This window comes from Nannobrachium achirus (genome assembly GCF_963921795.1).
Source record: "Nannobrachium achirus genome assembly, chromosome: 12".
Taxonomy (NCBI): Eukaryota; Metazoa; Chordata; class Actinopteri; order Myctophiformes; family Myctophidae; genus Nannobrachium; species Nannobrachium achirus.
In genome coordinates, this window is record NC_137832.1 from 19696784 (window position 1) to 19710652 (window position 13869).

Sequence of the window (13869 nt, forward strand, 5' to 3'; positions counted from 1 at the left end):
GTATGTCCAAAACCGTTTGTTTTGTATTTATCATTTTAAAAATGATTTAAACTATAGTGAAAACAGCCGATCTAGAAGCACACAACGCCTCGCGGTAGTGCTTGTAGATCTGCTGTTTTCACTACTTTTGTGCAACGGCCTTACCGGTATATGATGAAGCAGGGCTTTGCTTTGCGAAAAAAATTATAAATTTGAAACTTGGAGATACGAGGTTTCTGCCCGACAGTGACAATTTACTGTCCCCAAAATGGAATGAAGGCCGACATTTTATTTTTAATTTTTTCTTAATGGCCGGCCTGGACCGGCCGGGAATGAACCGGCCGTTCGGGAGTTGTCCCGCTTTTCCCAATAGCCAGCACGTCCCTGGGTGCCAACTGCTCCTACATCTGGCTCCCCCAAACTGGGGAGAGCAACGGACTGACCTCATGCTTCCTTCTATGCATGAAGAGTCCAAGCCGCTTCTTTTCACCTGACAGGGGGGGTGGAGTTTCCTCGACTGGACGCATGGAAGGAACACGTTATTCCAACCAATTCCTTTCCCCTCCATATACTGCTAGCCAGGGGGAAGCAGTATAGAGACAAGGATTACTGCATGCGTTTTGTGAGGGTACCTACCCTTGGGGCGTCGGGGACATGGGGAGAACATGTTCACAGAAAGTATGGTATGGGCAGGGATGATGTGGAGGACTACCTCTTGATGCTGTGTGTGCCTTTATGAAGGATGTCTCATGTAGACCAACGAGAGTGCAAGGCAGGTGGAAAGACAAGCAGCAAGGTTTTTTTTAGGCAGCACAAGCAAGCTCCCAGGCAGCTGGACAGACAGACAGACAGACAGACAGACAGACAGACAGACAGACAGACAGACAGACAGACAGACAGACAGACAGACAGACAGACAGGCAGCAGGGCAGGCAGCCAGTAAATCAGACAACAACAAAAAAAGAAAGTAAAGCGGCAAGACAGGCAGGCAGGTCCACCTGGCCAGGATTGCAATTCTATCATATTTATAATTCATGTTGGCTTCCCTGCACTGTGTCCAAACACGGCTTCAGCAGCTCTCCTGCCAGCACCTATAAAACACATCACATGACACACCCTGTTTACTGTCAATATTCCAGGATGACCTCCCACTTGGGTAATGACGCCCCCTGGCGATCATTCAGAGAAACTACTTCAGCTCCCGTACTAACGTAGGTAGGAAGGGCCTGTCACTCAAACCGGAGTGACCCGCCTCCAGGCTATATAAGCCCCCGGAGGCGGAAGTAACATCCTCTTTTTCACTCTCTGCGATATCACATTCAGATAAGTTGAAACTCAGCCTTTGTATTATTATTCTTCGCGCATTAGCCTAAAGCGGTGGCATTGGAGTCGCCCACTGGCGAGTGTTGAATTAACCCGTACTTAAGAATACTTATTCTTTTTCCGTCCTAAATCGACGGTTATTTCCTTTTATAACAAAGGATTATTACTGCTTGTTCAGGCCTTCGCCGAAGCAAGCGTGGCATAGCATTAGCCGTTAGCTTGTTAGCTCGTCTGCTATTGTTAACGTTAGCTACACTGCTTACCGCTTGTTCAGGCCCTGCCCGAATCAAGCGTGGCCTAGCCTTAGCCGTTAGCTTGTTAGCTCGTCTGCTTCTGGTTAACTCTATCTACAGTGCTTCGCCATGGATCCTCTGGCCTTCCTGCCGAGGCAATGTCCAGGCTGTCCAGGACTCATCGACGGACAGGATCTTCACCATCTCTGTGTCGGCCGCATGGGCGTTGCACACGCCTTCTCTGCACTGAGTCCTCAGGGGAGAGCAGGACCTTTCTGTGACTGCTGCGTGGCCTACGACCACGATGTACTGATACACCGGTTCTACCTAGCCAGGGCAGGCCTCGGGGCCTGCGCTCCACCAGGTGGGTCCACTGCTCTCAACCCCACAGCCCAGTCTTTCCTTCCCCAGGCGGCCCGCACCGTTGGTCAAGGTGCGGCGCTGCCTTCCGGAGATCCGCTTGGCAATCAGCGCGCCATTCTAAGTCAAGATGGCGCCGTGCTACATGAGACACCGCCTGCCGCGCAACCGACCGCAGCTAGCTCCACTGTCACTGGAGCTGGCGGGTCTGGTGAAGTCGCCGCTAAGAAGGCGACCAAGAAGGCTAACATCCAGATGACGAAATCTCCGGTAGCCTTTTCCCCTTCGGGCGCGGTGCCCAAAAAGAAACGCTTGGATGTGACCGTCGGGGACGTCCCCCTCGACGTGAGCATCACCAAAACAGTCCAGACCTTCAGGCGAGAGTCGGACCTGAGCTCCTGTCAGAGCGAGGGTTCTGGTTCTGAATACTCTGGATACACGGCCGAGGAGGAGGAGGACTCCGTCGAGGACGAGGGTTCTCGACTCACGGTCACTGTGAAAGGTAATGCCCCTGCGGCTCCAGCACGTCAACTGGACGCCGCAGGGAGCTCCCAGGCCTCCTCAGGCACCACTGCCCCTCCACCCGCCAGTCAAGCGAGTGAAGCGGGAGCAGAGGACGTCGATTCTGCAGCAGAAATGCTGGATCACCTCACAGTCTACATGAGAGCTCTGGCCAGAGTTGGAGAGGAGTTGCCACCTCCTCTCCCCTCTGAAGAGGCCGAGGATGATGACGAAATGCCCGGGCAGGAGCCTTCGGTTCCCGCCCCGTATGTCCTCTCCAGGCTGCCGCTGGTGAAAGGTTTCACCAAGGCCCTCCATTCCTCATGGAAGACACATAAAGACCCCAGGAAGCTGCCTTTTTCTGTGTTGGATTTGGTGGGCGGTGCGGAGGCAGGCATGTCCACCTGCCCTAACCTGGACCACCTGTTGGCACAATCTTTTCTGAGTTCCGTCAGACCCCAGTACAAAGATGTAGGCACAGCTAAAAACGGGCCGTTTGTTGGCCCCGTCGGCACCAACCCGCCGGGGTTCACTGTCCTGGAGGACAAGCTGCAGTCGGACAGGGCTCGTAACGCCTACCGGTCCGCTGCTCTGGCCGCTAAGGACCTGAATCTGATCCAGCTCTTGCTCGCTTCCACCAAGGACCTGGTCAAAGGTCTGCCCACGGGGGAGCACACAGCTGAACTGAACACTCTATTTGACATCATGCTGAAGGTCAATTGGCATGCGGTTAAGTGGATGGGCAGGTCCATGGACTACAACCTCCAGTCTGAGAGAGCCCGCTGGCTCGACTATGTCGACCTCGAGCCTAAGAGGGACGTGGGCGAGAAGCCTCTAGGTCCTCGCGGGGAGATGTACAAGTCTCTCATAAACATGGAGAACAGTCCCACCACCCTCATGGGTGGGGGCTTGGAGCTGCTGCAGGGTAGAGTTACCTTCTTCAAGGCGGCTAAGGACATCGTCGAGTCCACCACAGTGCCACAGGATGAACCGCAGCAAGCTAGGAGGACGTCCCGCTCCTCCCGCGCCAAGGAAAGGGGCCGCTCTGCTTCTTTTAAGAAGCACTCGTCTTCCTCCAGGGGAGCCTCTGCAGCCAGGGCGCCTGACAGGCCCCGCAGCAAGGCTGTGGTTCCCGAGCGCGCTCAGCCGCGCCGCCCGTCCAAGGATGGCAGGCAGCAGTCTTCATACCGCGGTGGCCGCGGTAGGGGACAGCGCAAATGACACTCTGAAGAGGGGAATTGTGCTGGGGCGGGGGTCCGAGGTGTCTCTCGGTCCCCCTCCCCCCAAACGAGGGCGTTTTTCGGTACCCCGTGTCGGGGAAATGAAAATGTTGATTTTGATGCCTCCTGTGTCGACAATAAACATGTTGAAAGAGCAAAGTCTGTCTCTGTCCAACTCTCTCGCACTAGCACAGACGACCCCATCGTGCATGCCTCCTGTAGTAATGATGAAGTCCTGTCAGGACTCGATAATCAATCACAGGTTTTATCAGAAACCAGTAATGTTAATGTCAAACAATTATGTGGTTCCTCAAGCGCGCGAGTGGGATATCCCTCGCGTCGACAATATGAATCCTTTATGCATGCCTCCTGTAAGAATGGTGGAGTCCCGTCAGGACTCTTTAATCAGTCAGAGGTTTTATCAGCAACCAGTAATGTTAACGTCAAACAATTATATGGTTCCTCATGCGCGCGAGTGGATTTTCCCTCGCGTGAGCGATGCTATGAATTTAACCTTGAGTCAGAAATTCTGTCGGCCTACTATGAGCCCGGGTCAAGGGACAAGCATAAAGGCCTTAGAGCAGGTATTAAACGTAAAAGTTCCTCTCCTGTCAGGGGAGAATGCTTTAGTTGTGGGCGAGTCTGTTTATCAGTCGAATCGCTTTGCTCTTCCTGTCGCTCTATCGAGCGAAAACCGAACGCTTCCGGTTTCACCGGATACGGATTCGCTAGCTCCCCGCTTCCGGTCCGGCCGCAAAAGAGCTCCGCTAGTCAAGCGGTACAATCAGAAGGTGTTCCCACCTTGCGGCCTATTGAACCCCTGCGCTCCGCATCCGGGTGTTCCGGATACGGATACGCAGGTTCCCCACTTCCGGTCCCGCCGCAAAATAGCTCCGCTAGTCAAGCGGTACAACCAGAAGGTGTTTCCGCCATGCGGCCTATTGAACCCTTGCGCTCCGCATCCGGTCGTTCCGGATACGGATACGCAGGTTCCCCACTTCCGGTCCGGCCGCCAAAAAGCTCCGCCGTCACGGAAGCACAGTGGTGGGGTTTCTCTCGCTCAAAACACGCTAGCACGCTGTGCGCGCCAGTGGAAGTTATGCAACCCGAGCCATTGGGTATTTCGAACGATAACCAGGGGTTACAGGTTACAGTTCGCAGATATACCCCCGCTTTCGAGCAGGGTTATTCATACCAGAGCACGTGGTTTAAAAGCAAGTCTTTTGAGAGAAGAGATCAGCTCATTGCTAAGCAAGGGTGCTATAGTGGAGCTGGACAGGACCCAATCCCGCATGGGATTTTGGAGCCGTTATTTCCTGGTGCCCAAAAAGGGGGGGGGGCTACGTCCCATCCTGGACCTAAAGGCACTAAACGTGTACCTGAAGAAGTACGTTTTCAGGATGCTAACAGTACCCACCATGTTACGGTCGGTCAGGCAAGGGGATTTCCACTGTTCAGTGGATCTGAAGGATGCTTATCAGCACGTCCAGATTTATCCCCCACACAGGAAATTCCTTCGGTTCGCCTTCGAGGGTCGCCTGTACGAGTATACAGTACTCCCTTTCGGTCTGTCACTGAGCCCGAGGGTTTTCGTGAAAGTGACCGAAGCAGCCATCGCCCCGCTGAGACAGCAGGGCGTCAGGTTGGCGACGTACATCGACGATTGGATGATTTCAGCGAGCTCCGCCCACGAAGTGGCGCGTCACACACAAGTGGTTTTGGCTCACCTGAAGGCCTTAGGTTTCATAGTCAACCACGGCAAGAGCATGCTGACTCCAGCAAGTCGTCTTACATTCATTGGGGTCCTTCTGGACTCATCCGACATGTCGGCCCGTCTCTCAGAGGAGAGGGTGGACAGGTTTCGGGAATGTCTCGACTCCTTTCAAGTGGGCCAGGAGGTCACTTACAGGAGTTGCATGGTACTGACGGGAATGATGGCTTCCGCAGTACATCTGTTGCGTTTGGGCAGGTTTCATATGAGACCTTTTCAAAGATGGATGTTATCCCTCGGGATCCCGCCCTCCTTGAAGTACAAGAAGGTTACGGTTTCCCCTTCCTGCGCGATCGCCCTGTCTCCGTGGCTGGTGGAGGGGTTCCTCACCAGCGGAGTCTCGATTGGCGAGGTGGTTTCCCACAAGTCGATCACGACAGACGCCAGTCTCAGTGGATGGGGAGCCACTTTCGAGGGGCGCACAGCGCAGGGGCTTTGGCCTCTGGAGATGAGGGGTCGTCACATCAACTATTTGGAGTTGATGGCTATACTCCTGGCGCTCAAGCATTTCGAGCCTTGGATTTTGCATTGTCACGTCCTGGTCAGGACAGACAATACGACGGCCATGTTTTATGTCAACAAACAGGGGGGCCTGTCGTCGTTGCCACTGGACCGTCTGGCTCGAGAATTGACGGTTTGGTGCTTGTCGCGCCTCAAGTCGATCAGGGCCTCACACGTCCCAGGTCTCCTCAACAGCGGAGCAGATCTCCTGTCCAGGGGAGGTCCTCGCTACGAGGATTGGTCTCTCCACCCCAGGGTGGTGAGCCAGATTTTTCGCAAGTTTGGTCAGCCAGTGGCGGACCTGTTTGCGTCAGCGGAGAATACGAAGTGTCCGTTGTTCTTCGCGGTGAAGGGCAGTCCTCCCTTGGGGTTGGACGCCTTAGCGCACACGTGGCCGAGAGGTCTACTGTACGCGTTTCCCCCCTTCGACTTAATCCGACCCACTCTGGAGAGAGTCAGGAGGTTCGGTCTGGAGATGCTCCTGGTGGCTCCCTACAAGGGCACGTGGAGATCGGCGATCGCCCCTCTCCTTTGCGAACCGGGTTGGCAGCTGCCTCAGTGCAGGGACCTGTTGAGTCAGGCCAGGGGGGAGATCTTCCACCAAGACCTGCAGGTCCTAGACCTGTGGGTTTGGCACGTGAAAGGTTAAACCTGCTGGCAGCCGGTTTTTCTTCTGAAGTGGTTGATACCATTCAGAGTGCTAAGGCGCCCTCTACGAGGGCGTCTTATGATGGAAGGTGGAATGCCTTTGAGGACTGGTGTGAGTCGCGTGTTCCACCTGTGGTGGCTCATGTGGCGTCAGCCCAGGAAATTCTGGAATTTATGCAGAACCGCTTGAGAAGTGGTCTAGCATTTTCTACCCTTAGGGGGTATTTGGCGGCTATTAATGCCTGTCACCTGGGGGTGGCGGGCAAGGCACCTTCTAAAGTCCCGGAGGTCATCAAGTTCATGCAAGGAGTTGAACGTTTGAGGCCGGTGACTAGGTCTTTGTTCCCAGTTTGGGATCTGCAGGTGGTTCTAGGGGGCCTATGTCGGGCTCCCTTTGAGCCGCTTGTAGGGTTGCCTTTGAAACTTTTGAGTTTCAAGACGGCTCTTTTGCTGGCTTTGGCCACGGCTAAAAGAGTTGGTGACCTGCAAGCTCTCTCGGTGTCTGCGGAGTGCATGCAGTTTATGAACAATGATCTCAAGGTGTTGCTCAAGCCTCATCTTAAGTTTGTTCCTAAGAACATGGTGGTTCCTAAGGAGCCTGTTGTTCTTCTGGCTTTTCATCCTCCTCCGTTTGTCTCGGTGGAGGATGAACGGCTGAATTGCCTTTGTCCTGTCAGGGCATTGAAGGCCTACTGTGACAGGACTGCTGGTTCTAGAGCTTCTTCTCAGCTCTTCGTGGAAATGGGCAATGTTCTTGTCAGAAAGCCGGTGTCTAGACCCACTCTTTCGAGGTGGATTGTGGATGCTATTAGGCTGGCTTACTCTAGTGCGGGTGTGGAAGTGCCGGCGGCACTTAAAGCCCATAGCACTAGAGGTGTGGCTACTTCGTGGGCACTGGCAAAGGGAGTCTCCGTTCAGGAGATTTGTGTGTCGGCGAATTGGTCTTCGCCTTCTACCTTTGCAGCCTACTATCACCTGGATATCGAATCCTCTTCGCTAGCGCATTCGGTTCTGGGTGCAGTTGCCTCCTCTACGTCATAGAGGAGTCGGATCTTCCCCTCCCACAGGTGGGCATGTAGCCACCTGGGGTATTTTGGGGGGACCCTGTGTTTTCCTTATATAGTGTGTCTTACTTATAAGGCGGACTTGTCCTTTTCATTTAGTTGAATGAGGCGGACTTCGGTCTGTCAGGGTCTCTCCTTATTTTCTCATGCCTTCACACCCAGGTCCGGTGGGCCTGGGACCTTCTGGGTGATGGGTCACGCCCGTTTGGGCTGTGCTCACCCGTATGAGGGGTGTGTGGGGGTATGAGAGTAGGTTGTGGCTTAGAGGGGAGTTTAAGAATCCCAAGTGGGAGGTCATCCTGGAATATTGACAGTAAACGGTAGGTTCCGTACGGAACCATTGTTTACTTAGATATGGAAGGATGACCTCCCACGTAATGCCCCTCTGTTTCACTGAATGTGGCAGAGAGTGGTATTAAGAGGATGTTACTTCCGCCTCCGGGGGCTTATATAGCCTGGAGGCGGGTCACTCCGGTTTGAGTGACAGGCCCTTCCTACCTACGTTAGTACGGGAGCTGAAGTAGTTTCTCTGAATGATCGCCAGGGGGCGTCATTACCCAAGTGGGAGGTCATCCTTCCATATCTAAGTAAACAATGGTTCCGTACGGAACCTACCGTTCCCTGGTCCAGGAGAGAGAGAGAGAGGGGGGGTGACAGGGGCGTCAATTGGGTATGGCAGGGGTATGCAGCTGCCCATAGCTGGGGGAAAATAATAATTCATAAATCCATGAATGTCTCTTTGTCTATCTGTTTGGTTATTATGTTGTTAAATTACAGTAAAATAACTACAAATGCAATTTTTTTACAGAATGGTCACTTTAACAAGGTATTATAATTATATTGTCCACACTTCTATTCTCCCCATATTGACAAAATGGTATATTCCCAGGTTCCGCAGGTCAGCTGCACAAGTGCAATGCATTATTGTTAATTGTGGCACTTTACTAACATGCCAAGTTTAGCTGCACTTGAACAATCATTCCAGGCTGCCATATCCGGGGGGGGGGGGGGGGGGGGGGGGGGGGGGGGGTGTAGAATGTACTTCTGAAAAGAAATGTATCCTGTTGCTAAGGTATGGTAACATGACTGGTGTCTTGCCTTCACGCGCGTGCAAGACACCAGTCATGTTGCCATACCGTAGCTTTTTCTGAACTGACGCCACTGGGGGGGGGGGAGATAGATAGAAGGGGAAGAATGAGATACAAAGAGCAAGCCAGAGGGAGAGAGAAAAAAAAGGTGGATAGGAGAGAGAGGGAGAAAGAAAGGTGGAGAAAACGAGAAGTTGGGGAAAAGACAAAAGAAAGAGAAAGAGGTGCAGTGGGAGCGAAGGAGCTGGCTATGTCCACACTTAAAAACAAATAATTTAAGGTATTTACAGAGAAGGCCATCATAAATAGAAAATATGACAAGAAGGAGGAAAAAGCTGCTGTCAGACTGTAGTGACCTCCGGGGAGAAATGAGAGGGAATTAGACACAGTTATTCCGAGAGACGTCGGCGAGGTTTAATGCCTGATTTTATACTTGGGTGTGCGCCGTGTCGCGCACCGAGAGTACAGTAAGTCAAAGTTCCTCTAATAAATGTCTGGACTGGCCAAGGCGCTGGCCGCCATTGTGACAACGAGTGACTTTTATGTGATCTGATGAAAGAGTGCCTGTGTGGCCATTCTGATATTAAGGCTGATTGTCTTGCGTATACAGTCCTTGACATGAAAATGTTTGAGAACCTGTCTGTCTGTCTGTCTGTCTGTCTGTCTGCCTGCGTGTGTGTGTGTGTGTGTGTGTGTGTGTGTGTGTGTGTGTGTGTGCGCACCTGCGTGCGTGTGACAGGGGAAACCAGAGGCTGCTTCAGAAGAACCTGAAGATGAGTGCTGCTGACATGTACCGCTGGAAACTCTCTTCTCAGGAACCCTGCAGCGTCACCTGTTCAATAGGTAGAGACACACGCACACGCGCACGCACACGCACACGTGCGCACACACACACACACACACACACACACACACACACACACACACACACACACACACACTCACACTCACACTCACACTCACACTCACACTCACACACACACACACACAGGTCCTCGAACATTTTCATGTCAACGACTGCCACGTTTATACAGTACATATTTGGCCAGGGACCCCAATTTGAAAATGTTTTTTCTTTTGTGCCAGGGACCCCAAAAGAGAAGAGTTATTAAGATGTGTCAACGTTTCATTCAAAATAGCTGATCTACTATCAGAGCTTGTAGATCAGCTGTTTTGAAATAGCCGAAATCAGGGATTAAACATTTTCAGTATGATCTCTTTGTAAGATCTCAACCCCTTTCCTCTATGTCTTCTTGTGTGTTTATGTCCAAGGAGTGTCTAAGTCGTTTGCCATGTGTGTGCGTTATGACGGTGTGGAGGTTGATGACATATACTGTGATGCTCTGACCAGGCCTGAGCCAGTCCACGACTTCTGCATCGGCAGAGAATGTCAGCCCAGGTATACCGTTTGAGTGGTTCTCAAACCTTTTCATGTTGTGAAAGAGACGCTGGCTTGTAATGGAAAAAAAAAATGCCGATCTACAAGCTCACAACATGTCTCAATCATTAGAAGTACACAGGCTTGACCACTTAACCATTAAGTGCTTAAAGACGAATATCAGATTTGGTTGAAGATAAGTTAGTCCCTTGATGTTTTGAATGTTAGGCAAGTGCCAGCATGGACTACAAACCAAGGCAAACAAAGATCGAGATGACACATTCCCTCGGAAATGACAGGCCTTGTAGAGGTACATTTTGTATAAAAAATATATTCTGTAGCTTTGGGTGATTTATAGAGGAATTCGTTCATTTACTTACAGCATGTTCGTGTGATCACTTGAGTTCAAACCAAGGTCCCCTTGCAAATACACCTACCCGCTCATCCAAAGGTGAATCCCCTCCATTGCTAGTCTAATAGAAATGGAGATTTGCTATATAAATAGATACGGTAAACCAGATAGAGCAGATAGTACTCCACCTCATATCAAAAGGTCTTTGGACATCTTCTGTGCCTCTTGCTTACAAAAAGTGAAAGTATTTTGTGTTTCGTGACCAGATGCAAGACAAGCGTCCCTTTTGGGTCAATAAAACCTCGCTATGCAAAAACAGCCTTTCACTTAATTTCCTGTCCTCCATCCAGATGGGAGGCGAGCAGCTGGAGTGAGTGTTCCAGGACCTGTGGAGAGGGCTTCCAGTTCCGGCTGGTGCGCTGCTGGAAGATGCTGTCCCCTGGGCTGGACAGCTCTGTCTACAGTGACCTCTGCACCTTGGCCGAGCTGGAGAGACCCCCGGAGAGACGGCCCTGCAAGAGCCCTACCTGTGGACCCCAGTGGGAGGTGGCCGAGTGGGCTGAGGTAGGGGGAGAGGGGCAGGGACGTGCTGGCCATTGGGAAAAGCGGGACAACTCCCGAACGGCCGGCCATTAGGAAAAAAATTTAAATAAATTGTCGGCCTTCGTTCCATTTTGGGGGCTGGGCGGCCAACAAAGTAAATGGTCACTGTCGGGCAGAAACCTCGTATCTCCAAGTTTCAAATTCATACATTTTTTCGCAAAGCAAAGCCCTGCTTCATCATAAGGCCGTTGCATAAAAGTAGTGAAAACAGCTGATGTTTTCACTAGTTTAAATCATTTTTAAAATGATAAATACAAAACAAACGGTTTTGGACATACAAGGTTTCCACCCGACAACAACGAAATATACCGTAACTCATCATGCACAGTAATTGGCCCACTGGCTTGTCACTTGTCATGATCTGAAATGGCAAATCTTTGAGTAGCAGCCGTGCTATAGAGAGAGATCTCTCTCTATAGCACGCAATGAGGGCCTCTCCAACTCTTTTTCCTGGTCTGAATCAGGGGCCCAGCATGTCCCTGGAGAGGGGTGTGGTGGAAGTCAAATCAATCAATAATCATGAGAAAATGAGGAGACAAGACAATTATATTAGGTGGTGGTGTGGTCAAGTTTATGTAACATGATATCATGGACAGAAATACCATTAACACTCTGGGCAGTGGTAAAGGAGTTCTGCCAAGAGGAATGGTCAAACACTAAAGTTATACTGTGTGGCTTCAAGGCCTCTGGGACGAGGCGTACCATAACAAGATAGGCTTTACCAAAACAACAGTTACTGAGGCCCAGTGTTGTACCCGAACGCGTTCAAAGAACGATCGTTCATGAACACGCTCATATTTTGGGCGAACGTGAACTGAACGTAATTGTTTTCGCTTGATGAACGATATTGTCGAACGCGGTCATTCTGACGCCCGTGAACGACGTTCGTCGGCGTTCGTCGGCCGTTCATGCGGCGGTCCGCGCCTCCGCGGTCGTCTGTCCTCTGCTCCTCTCGTCTCTCTTTTCATTCACATGCTCCAATAGTAGGCACTGCACGCAGCTCCTCGTGAACGTTCCTCCGTTGATATGCGGTGCTGTCTGCACTCTGCTGCTGCACTGTGTGAATCTCCTCCTCGTCTCGCAAGCCTGACTGACTATACTTTGTCCTATGTGTGTTGCACGGCGAAAATAGCTGATCTGCAAGCTCACAACGCGTCGCATCCACGAGACAACGTGAGCTTGTAGATCAGCTACTTTAACCAACGCGGAAACATGCTGTGCACGAGAAACGTCTGCCTTCTAGTGGGGTTCCTTGTACATGTAATTTTTTTTTTTTTTTTTCTAGTGGGGTTCCTTGTACATGTAATTTTTTGTTTTTATTTCAAATGTGTGTTAAAGTTTCTTTCACTTCCAATTTGTAGATTATGGTCTATAGAACACTTTTGGTTAGAGTGTCAAGACAGTAGATTGAAGAAAAATATATTTTTTGCCCATTTCCAAAATGACCAAAATCGGAATTGTGTTTTTTGAACAATGTCTTAGTTTTCCCACAACTGCTGTGTAATATATATATATTTGTATTGCTATATCAAGTCAATACTGTGTGGGGAATCAATTGGAGTCAAATATTTGTTTTGAATATTATGATATTTCACACAATGAGACAATAACATGGTTATTACATTCAGCCCTTCACAATAAGGGTGCAGGAAGACTGGGAACTAGGCAGTGGGCACATAAATATTGTGGGCACCTCAATGTTAAGTTGGATGAAATTATTGCTGTGTGTGGTTCTATATGGGCTGAGTCAATAATTTTGACAAATAATAGCATGCAGCAACGTCTAAACATTTATATATATATAGACCTTTATATATATATATTTTCCTTTTTTTTCTTTTTTCTTTTTTTTTTTGAATAGCCAAAAGTATAAAAAAAATATGGTTAAAAAAAGAACTAAAAAAGAACTATGTAGTTCATTTTGGGGAACCATGAACTTTAGTTCATAATGGGGAATTATGAACTAAAAATGAACTAGTTCATTTTAGAAGTTCTGAACTTGAACTTGAACTAGTTCGTTTTTAAAGTGAACTTTCCCAACACTGCTGAGGCCTATACTGAAGGCCTCTCTACTCCTAACTATCAAGTATTAGTATCATCATACAGACCTAGATATTAATATAATCAATGAATACATGATCTACTCTATAACGTCACACATAATCAATCATGATAACCTCTAATCTACGACAGGGGCAAGCATTGGAGAAAAGACTGTGGGTGAGAGAGAGACAGAGAGTAAAAGAAGGTTTCAGAAGGCTCTCAGATGCAGTGTTATTTTGACAGCAAATTTTTTAGTTGCTTTTAGTTCCAGTCTTTTGAATAAAATGCGGTCATATTTTAGTAATCTGAAATGTTTTAGTTTTAGTCTAGTTTTAGTCGACTAAATATCATAATATTTTAGTCGACGAAATGTAAAGTTGATTTTGTCGACAAAACATTTTTGGCGGGCCTTGATGGTGTCGTAATGGCTGATTTTACTCACTTGCACTCACAATGCGTCGCTGTAGATCTGCTATTCTCATAGTGCAAAACCCGAGTGCAACCAAAGTCTAGTTTTTATTTGTGGACAAAATTGTCAATATAATTAGTCATAGTTTTAGTCGACGAAATCAACACTGCTCAGATGAAGTGTGACTGCCAGAGATGGCAGTGACACTCCACACATCCCAGACTCTTCTCCCTTCTGGCTCCTGAACTGTGGAATGAACTCCCCCATTGAAGACTCACCTCTTCAGAGTCTACCTTTGCCCCAGCCTCGACGACCTAGCAGGCTTATGCAAAAGGCTAAAATGTATTTTCTATTCCTATGCATTTGATGTATTACCTTCCTTGCTTACTGTAATCG

At 49.7% G+C, this 13869-nt stretch overlaps 1 protein-coding gene across 1 annotated transcript in view; it reads left to right on the forward strand.

The window, feature by feature from the left end:
* The window catches only part of LOC308295462 (ADAMTS-like protein 2), a gene marked incomplete at both ends in the record, with an annotated part of 53396 nt that overhangs the window by 23146 nt on the left and 16381 nt on the right, over positions 1-13869 (forward strand). The window contains 3 exon segments of the mRNA XM_080738512.1: positions 9428-9531; positions 9961-10087; positions 10769-10982. Coding sequence (XP_080594638.1) covers positions 9428-9531; positions 9961-10087; positions 10769-10982 — 445 coding nt within the window.